The sequence below is a fragment of the Schistocerca americana genome, chromosome 3 (genome assembly GCF_021461395.2).
Source record: "Schistocerca americana isolate TAMUIC-IGC-003095 chromosome 3, iqSchAmer2.1, whole genome shotgun sequence".
Classification (NCBI taxonomy): Eukaryota; Metazoa; Arthropoda; class Insecta; order Orthoptera; family Acrididae; genus Schistocerca; species Schistocerca americana.
Genome location: NC_060121.1, coordinates 559,345,514 through 559,355,397, shown reverse-complemented (window position 1 = coordinate 559,355,397; position 9,884 = coordinate 559,345,514). Strand labels below are relative to the sequence as shown.

The 9,884-nt window shown below is 39.2% G+C and overlaps 1 protein-coding gene across 2 annotated transcripts in view; it reads left to right on the top strand.

Annotated features, from left to right (window-relative positions):
• The first annotated feature begins 4,591 nt into the window (after positions 1-4,591).
• Positions 4,592-9,884, top strand: part of LOC124606984 (2-oxoisovalerate dehydrogenase subunit beta, mitochondrial) — a 78,057-nt gene continuing 72,764 nt past the window's right edge. Inside the window, exon 1 of one of the 2 annotated variants that reach the window (XM_047139124.1) lies at positions 4,592-4,791. In XM_047139124.1, coding sequence (XP_046995080.1) covers positions 4,668-4,791 — 124 coding nt within the window. In that variant the 5' untranslated portion in view covers positions 4,592-4,667. Of the gene's footprint in view, positions 4,792-4,894; positions 5,784-9,884 lie in introns of those variants that run through there. The other variant, XM_047139125.1, reaches the window with a different exon arrangement.

Sequence of the window (9,884 nt, the reverse complement as noted above, 5' to 3'; positions counted from 1 at the left end):
ATCTGGGACTATGCGTGCTGAACGATTTGAAATGGAATGATCATATAAAATTAATTGTTAGTTAGGCGGGTGCCAGGTTGAGACTCATTGGGAGAGTCCTTAAAAAATGTAGTCCAGCAACAAAGGAGGGGGCTTACAAAACACTTGTTCGACCTATTCTTGAGTATTGCTCATCAGTGTGGGATCCATACCAAGTCAGGTTGACAGAGGAGATAGAGAAGATCGAAAGAAGAGCGGCGTGTTTCGTCACAGGGTTATTTGGTAAGCGTGATAGCGTTACAGAGATGTTTAGCAAACTCAAGTGGCAGACTCTGCAAGAGAGGCGCTCTGCATCGCGGTGTAGCTTGCTGTCCGGGTTTCGGGAGGGTGCGTTTCTGGATGAGGTATCGAATATATTGCTTCCCCCTATTTATACATCCCGAGGAGATCACGAATATAAAATTAGAGAGATTCGAGCGCGCACAGAGGCTTTCCAGCAGTCGTTCTTCCCACGAACCATACGCGACTGGAACAGAAAAGGGAGGTAATGACAGTGGCACTTAAAGTGCCCTCCGCCACACACCGTTGGGTGGCTTGCGGAGTAAAAATGTATATGTAGATGTGAAAGGATAACGTTCTATCAGTTGGGGCGCTGAGTGTCAGAAGCTTGAATGTGGTATGGAAGCAAGAAAATCTGAAAAGGGAAATGCAAAGGCTCAATCTAGAAATAGTAGGAGTCAGTGAGGAAAAATGGAAATAAGACAAGGATTTCTGGTCAGATGAGTAAAGGGTAATTTCAACAGCAGCTGAAAAATGGAAGGATGGAAGTAGGATTCGTTATGAATAGGAAGGTAGGGCAAAGAGTGTGTTACTGTGAACAGCCCAGTGATTTGGGTTGTTCTTATTAGAATGGACAGTAAGTCAACACCGACAATGATAGTTGAGGTATACATGCCGAATGCTGCAAGCTGAAGATGAAAAGAGAGAGAAAGTGTATGAGGATATTGAAAGGATAACACATTACGTAAAGGGAAATGAAAATTTAGTAGTCATGGGGGACTGGAATGCAGTTGCAGGGGAAGGAGTAGCAGAGAAGGTTACGGGAGAATATGAAACGGGGCGAGAAATGACAGAGGATAATGTTCTGTAATAAATTCCAGCTAGCAAGATCGAATGCTCTGTTCAAGAATCGCAGGAGGAGGAGGTATACTTGGAAAAGGCTGGGTGATACGGGAAGATTTCAGTTAGCTTACATCATGGTCAGACAGAAATTACAGAATCAGATACTGAATTGTGAGGTGTATTCAAGAACAAATATAGATTCAGATCACGATGTAGTAGTGATGAAGAGTAGGCTGTTAAGTTCCAGAGATTAGTCAGGAAGAATCTATATCCAAAGAAGTGGGATAGAGCAGTACTAAAGAATGATGAGATACACTTGAAGTTCTCTAAGGCTATAGATACAGCAATAAGGAATAGCTGAGTAGGCAGTACAGTTGAAGCGAACAGACATCTCTAAAAACGACAATCACAAAATTTGGAAAGAAAAACATAGGTACAAAGAAAGTAACTGCAAAGAAACTGTTGGTAACAGAAGAAATACGTCAGCTGATCGACGAAAGAAGAAAGTTCAAAAATGTTCAGGGAAATTCAGGAATACAGAAATAGAAGTCTCTGAGGAATGAAATAAATAGGAAGTGCAGGGAAGCTAAGATGAAATGGCTCCATGAAAAATGTGAAGAAATCGTAAAAGAAATCATTGTCAGGATTGACTGAGCATATAGAAAAGTCAAAACTCCCTTCAGTTAAATTAAAAGCAAGGGTGCGAACATTAAGAGTGCAACGAGAATTCCACTGTTAAAAGCAGATGAGAGAGCAGATAGGCGGAAAGATTACATTGAAGGCTCCTATGAGGGAGAATACTTGTCAGATTTGATAGAAGAAGAAACAGGAGTCAATTTAGAAAAGGAAGGGGATGCAGTATTAGAATCAGAATTTAAGAGATCTTCGGAGGACTTATGACCAAATAAAGTAGAAGGGATAGATGAAATGCCATCAGAATTTATGGAATCACTGGGGGAAGTGGCAGTAAAACTACTATTCACTTTGCTGTGTAGAATGCACGAGTCTGGCGACATACTATCTGACTTGGAAAAAATATCATGAATATAATTCCAAAGACTGCAAGAGCTGACAAGTGCGAGAGTTATCGCACAATCACCTAAACAGCTCATACATCCAAGTTGCTGACAAGAATAATACACAGAAGAATGCAAAAGAAAATTGAGGATGTCTTAGATGACGATCAGTTTGGCTTTAGAAATGGTAAATGCACCAGAGAGGCAATTCTCACTTTGGTGCTGATAATGGAAGCAAGACTAGAGAAAAATCAAGACACATTCATAGTGTTGGTCGGCCTGGAAAAAGCGTTCGATAATGTAAAATGGTACAAGATGTTCAAAATTCTGAAAAAAACAGGGGTAAGCTATAATGAAGGATGGGTAACATACAATATGTACAAGAACCAAGAGGGAATAATAACCATGAACGACCAAGAACGAAGTGCTCGGATTAAAAAGGGTGTAAGATAGGGATGTAGTCTTTCGCCCCTACTGTTCAATCTGTACACCGAAGGAGCAGTGATGAAAATAAAAGAAAGGTTCAGGAGTGGAATTAAAATTCAAGGTGAAAGGATATCAATGACACGATTCACTGTTGATATTTCTTCCCTGAGTAAAAGTGAAGAAGAGTTACATGATCTGATGGAATGAACAGTCTAATGAGTACAGAATATGGATTGAGATAAATCGAAGAAAGACCAAAGTAATGAGAAGTAGCAGAAATGGAACAGAGAGAAATTTAACATCAGGACTGATGGTCACGAAGTTAAGGGATCCTACTACCTAAACAGCAAAATAACAAATGACAGACAGAGCAAGGAGGACATCAAAAACAGAGTAGCACTGGCAAAAAGGACATTCCTGGCCAAGAGATGTCTAGTAGCATCGAACATAGATCTTAATTTGAGGTAGAAATTCCTGAGGATGTACATCTGGAGCACAGCATTCTATGGCAGTGAAACATGGACTGTCGGAAAGCTGGAACAGAAGAGAAGCGAAGCATTTGAAATGTGATGCTACAGACGAATGTTGAAAATTATGTGGACTTATAACGTAAGGAAAGAGGAGGTTCTGCACAGAATGGCAGAGGAAAAGAATATGTGGGTAACACTGACAAGGAAAAGAGACATCTATTAAGACGTCAGGGAATGACTTCCATGGTACTAGAGGGGGCTGTAGAGGGCAAAATCTGTAGAGGAACACAAGAGATTGGAATACATCCAGCAAATAATTGAGGACGTAGGTTACAAGTGCTAGTCTGAGATGAAGAGGTTGGCACAGGAGACGAATTCGTGGCGGGCCGCAGCATACTAGTCAGAAGACTGATGACTCAAAAAAAAAATTGTTGACAACTTTCAAATTAGCCTTACGAAAGACTGACTTGCGACCTTGCACTCAAGGGCTGCCTTGTTTGCACAACGAGAGTGAATTAGGGGTGAACTGTAGAATGCACTACCACAATACTAGAAGCAAGACTTTTTGGGTAGATTACAAATCCACGTCTAGAATTCAGAATGGAGTTACATTTTGGCGCAAAAGCCTGCAAGTTGTTGGTAGTCTTCAGGCAGTGAAAATTCCTGCTAAGAAACAAACTAAACTACAGCTCATTGGCCACACCTATAATTTCTAAGAATATACTGAGTTTTACAAACGCCTAACTATAAAAATGTTATTTATAACTTGTCAGAATTGATTTATTACAGAATTGATACACTTTCCCTGCCATCGTGAAATCTTGCTTCAAGGCAGAGTAAATAGCTTCAAATGTGTTGGGTATGATTTCACTCAAAGCTCGTTTCGAAATTGCAGTTGAGAATTCTAGCTACTTTAGCTTCTTTCTGTTGCCTGTTCAGTATTATATGACAGATTCTGAACATCAAAGGGGAATTATGTGTTTCCAATCCCACCGGAAATAATTACGCCAATCGTCAATTTCCACCTGCAACTCGCGAACTAAATTTATATGCGAAAACTGCCTTCTCTTAAGCTGCCGATGTCTACATATACCATTTTGTTTCTTGCATTCTGTTTGCAACACGAGTTGCGAACACGGGACACAGAATTTTATCCATTGCGAATTCTTTGATAAATGAAATAAACTTTGAGGTTACAATAGCCTCGTCGCCTGCTCCCGAAATGTCTTTTCTACACAGACAGATTGCGAGCGAGCAGTAGACTGTACTTTTGTTGTGTTTACACACCACATATGCCTCGATTTATTGAATGCGCTTCCCTTTGTGCAGATATCTGCGCAGACATCATTGAATGTGGGAGCTGGGAGGGCGTATGGTATTCTGCAACTGTACATCAGCAAGTAAACAAACTTCTGCAGAGCAAAATGTTTGGGACATATATCGAGCACATTTTCGTATGATACACATACACACTCACACCATATATATATATATATATATATATATATATATAATCTCAAGACAAACTTTATTAAATACCATAATAGGTACTGGGAGGTTGGCAGCGGTTCAGTGTTGCAGAAACACATCCGCAGAGGGGAGCATCACATCCTCGACACGTTTTGATTTCTAAGTGCAGTTCAGAGTGTTTGCAATGAGAGCATTGAAGTGTTTAGCTACGATTAGCAATAAGTTTCAAACACAGTCCAACAATTTCATTTTTATACGGAAGTCGTCGCACTTCAAGTATTATCCTGATGGAATAACGTCGGATAAAGGTTAATATCGGAACAGTTGTACATGGTGGTTAGACTGTAGTCAACGAATGAATGTGCCATGGAACGCAGCAAATTATCACTTTGTTGTGTTGAAAACTAGAGTTTGTTGAGAACTGTTTTGTTTAGATATTTTGTAGCTTTTGTTAACAATAAGCAGCTCGGTGTTTACATAGCATACGTAAATGTAATTGAATAGCAGAATGGAATTTGCAGTCGTGCCTGAAACATAACAAAAACAAAGTTAGTTGTAAATATTAGTAATCTAGGAAGACACCAGAAGGGAATGTAATGTTAACATTAACATCGCTGAGATTTATCTTACAGAAGAATCGCCTTCTGCTATTTCCACCTGATAATATGTGCTATTAAAACCGGAAAACATAACGACAATATAAAAAATGGGTTAGATGAATACATAGATGAGGTGGTACCCAACGTGAGTTTCAGTCGCCGCGAGGCGTCTTCGGGATCACTATGTAGAGATTCTCAACAAGAATTGCCGCAATGAAATGACATTGAATTTCCAAATACTTTGTTCTCACGTACAGCCAACTCTGTTACCTTAAAATGCTTCGCACAATTGGTAAACAGACAGACGTTGCAAGCCACTGATACTGTGTACGGGAAACGCTGTGCAATGCATTGAACCGTACCTACTCACAGGAACTTCCGTACAAGGAATGAAAATATAAATAGAGTGGTCATAGTCCGTCTGTAGTTGAGATATTTCTATTAAATGCGTCAAACTCATTGTACATACAGCTGCTAGTACATTTCAGAACTGAGGGTCACAGCACAGCAGTTAAAAGCTCATTTTGTGTCAGTGGAATGTAATTCTTCACTTTGGTAGATTTATCGACTGAATCAGCATCTGCACGACTGGCGCTTCGTGTGACGTGTTCCAGACAATAGGTTTGGCAATGTGAACTGTTGATTTGTGCAGAGGTAACTGAACAGAAAAAGTGTTGAAGAGAAGAGCATCACCTCAGCAGGTTGGTGTTCATGCAAATCTGTGTAAATGTTGTTTCGTTCTTGTATCAGGACTTCTAAAAAATGTTTTGGCATAAAACTGCTAAATCCTTGGTAGAATTGACACTTTAATTTCACTGTGTTTGAACATTACTTAGTTAGCAACTAACTGAACAGCAGTGATAAATATGAGCTTTGTGTTTAATTTCTGCATGAGCTGTTGTAACTCCAGAGGATTGCTTCTAGCTCTTTCAAGAAAGTGTTGCTAGTGCATGTAGTCCTAGGAAGGAGATGGGCAGAATAAGAGAATATATCATAAATTATTTTATTGAATAAGTGGCCGAGTTGCTGTTCACCACAGATGCATGATCAGATCTGTTTCAAAATTATTTGATTCTTGGCAATTTAAAATACTTCACCAGTCACTGTTTAATTTAGTGTTTCAAAATACATTTACACACTGAAAGGAAGGCACAAGAGATTGATAAAAAATCTAAAAGCATATGTAATTGGAGCAGGAAAAAAATAGTATGTGATACAATGGGAAGTGCCCCCTGCAGTGCAATTCACATTGGTTTGCAGAGTAGGGCTATGAATGTAATGAAATAGAGATCATGTGACTAATGAGAAGAGTAATACATTCAGTACATAAGAACTTCGATGGCCTGTCATGTCTCAAATTTACCAAAGTCTGTCTTAGTTGGACCGGATATTACAGTGAATCAAATGCCATAGACCACAAGCTATGCTATACCATAACCTTTATTTCACCTTTGCTTTCATTGGTTTCACCAACTTGATCATATTTTCAGTGCCCATTTCACTGTAGGGCATTATTGAAGCATCATATTCCACCTGTCTCCTTTAACCCATGACATCATGGACAAGGCGGGCACCCATATTTCCAGCATATCCAATGTGGTGACCATAATGTCACTATGTAACACATGCTACCAAAAATAAAAATGACATGAGAATATTTCACCCCAGGAATACAGTGAAACTAATCGGACAACTGAGAGAAAATGGGGGTTTAGGGCAGGGACAAGCTAAATATATGACAATATGAAAAACAGTACCACCCCAAAACGAATATTATCCACAGTATCAAACACCTGACAGAGCACTACAAACACACAAACCACAGAATCCCACGTTTCACTTTACCTACATTGCTGAAATGAAGCCCTTGATATGAAGAAACCAAAATGCAACTCCAAAATGCAGTATTGTGAATTTCACTTGACCCATATAGCTCAAACAAAGCCTTTCATACCAAAAAGCCAACACACACACAACTCCAGAAAGTGAAACCACAAATTTCACTTTACCTATATAGTTCAAATGAAGTCATCGACGCCAAGAACCCAAACACAAGTCAAAAATCCCAGTATTGCAAATTTCACATAACCTTCAAAGATCAGACAAAGTTAACAATACTAAAACCTCGCACACAAATCCCATCCTCCTCCTCCTCCTCCTCCTCCTCCTCCTCCCGCCTCTTTCCCTGCCCCCCCCCCCTCCTACCACACACACACACACACACACACACACACACACACACACACACACACACACACTCTCTCTCTCTCTCTCTCTCTCTCTCTCTCTCTCTCTCTCTCTCTCTCTCTCTGACCCACCCACTCGCTCTTACTGCCAAGTGCTCAAAACCCATTTTCCCCAAAACCCTATTAGATGAAAATGCATCAGACGTGACAGTAATCCACTCCTCATCAGTATAATCTTCCAACAGCCCCACAAGTTCACTCTTACACATTCTGGAAGCCCAGTGCCTAAATAACAATCCCCACACTCTCAAACCAATCCAAGAACCACCCCTCCCATGCTAGTGCTTCCCAGATTTAGATTCGACGATCACCGTTAACACACCAGGCTCCGCACTTTGCCCCTGTACTTTACATGCCCAGAGTATACTTCCCTACAAATAAATAATCAATCTAACACACTTCTCACACTGACTCCTGTCTCATGCTCAAAAAAATTTAAAGAGGATCGGTAACAAAAGTAATATGTTAGTAAAACAATCTCCCTGGTGGCCAACTAGATCTCTCAAACTAGGTCCCCTGTCAGACAAATCACCAAATATTGTAATGGTGACACCATCACATGTACAGGTCCCTGATACGAGAGTTCAAGGTTCCAGTCAACTTCATAATTGCAATACAAGCATGACACCTCACGTAGTTGACAATCAAGCCAAATTGCTGCAATAATGTAATAGTTATCTTCATGTCATTGCCCAGTGCAGCACAGATCAAGTAGCCATTGAATTTCTCCATCATACCCTTACACCAACACTAATCACACCTAAGACAAATACGAACTCATAAAACCCTGAACCATAAATAAAAGTAACTCACTGGCCACAAAGCATGCTCTTCCAACAACCACCTCACACAGTGATTACTTCGAGGCAAATAACCGAATACCAGACATAACACAAATAACGTCAGACCTCAACGGCCACCATAAGAGCATGCCACCAAATACTACAACATGACATCTAAAAACATTGAAGCAAACTCAAAAAAACTTTGCCACAAAGATTTCACACAACACAATACCAATACATATGGGTCAAAGCAGACGAGTGGAATTGGACACTTCCCATGTCCCTATCTTAGATCTTGGGCTCAGCTATTCATGAGTCTGCTATCACAACAAAGATATTGAGGGGAACACTGTCACACTAGACACACAAAACTGGGATGCAAGGAACCTGGTGATGTCAGCTGACAACTGTGCTTCAACCATATCTGTGTGTAAGGGCCTGTTTGTTATTATCACATCTTTCTCTCAGCCTGTAATGTCAAATTTCTAAATCAAAGCAACTACTACTCCATCAAGCAGCTCCTCAGCTGTCTCTCATGAGACTGAATGCACGTTGTTTTAGTGATCCAGCAAATTGAAACACTCTTTGTTGTGCTGTGGATTGAATCCAAATTTTCCATGTGACACTAAGATGTGTGACAATTCAACTGTAGGGATAGACATGCACCAAAGCGTACTGTAGGGCCTATTTTTGTTAAGGATAGGTATTTTACCAAGTTAATTTGTCTATTCATGATGTATGTTCTACTCATATCGGGATTTTCCAATAATAAATGCACCAACACTTGAGTGTATGTGTGTCGTATTCAAATTGCACAGCTTTCTTCATGCTAATCAGCATGACTTGACATGTTTTCACTGCCATATTAAGATCAGTTGAAATTGTAACATAAAAAAAAAAACACATTGACTGCTGCACACATTGTTATGGAAGTTCCATCAGCAGCGTATGTTATCTGGTATGAAACTTTGCTGCGGATGGTGGCAACTGCCTTGTGGCAGTTAGCATGTTAACTATCAGAATTTTGTGCTGTATATGCCTGGTTTTGTCTCATCTGTTGGAATGTGTTAAATTCTGTAGCTTGTTAAGACTTTTGCTTTTTTAAATGATGGTGTCGCTCTAGCCTACTTTATGCTTGTTGTTAATAGCAACATGTAGTGTTAGCAAACAGTACTAATGAAAGCTATGCTGTCTTGTTGACTTGGACATATAACATTATTGTTTTGAATTTCTCCTCATATATAATCTTGTATTTTAGTAATTATTTGGTTAATTGTGTTTTCTGTAGATCATTCACATAACAATAATATGGTATAAGTACAAATGCTGCTGTCTAACTATTTATCATGCAAGCAATATTTTAAGGTAATAATTTTTCGTAGTAAACACAACCTTTGATTTCAATCGCAGAATAATTGCTAGAAAGTCTTGTTTTAAAAGTGTGCCATATAAGTTGTTGAGAATATCTTATTACTACCATTTGAAAGATGCATAGTTTCATCCTAGTTAAATTATTTGAACTTGATAGGTAAATTATGATAGAAATAATGTAGTGGACCCTCTCCTTTTTTCATAGTTTATGTACAGCATATGTAAATAATATTCATCAAAACACTCACTGTATACTTGTCTATTATCTAATTAATTATATGAAAATATAGAGGAAAACATTCCACATGGGAAAAATATATCTTAAAAACAAAGATGATGTAACTTACCAAACGAAAATGTTGCTATGTTGATAGAGACACTAACAAACACACACACAAAA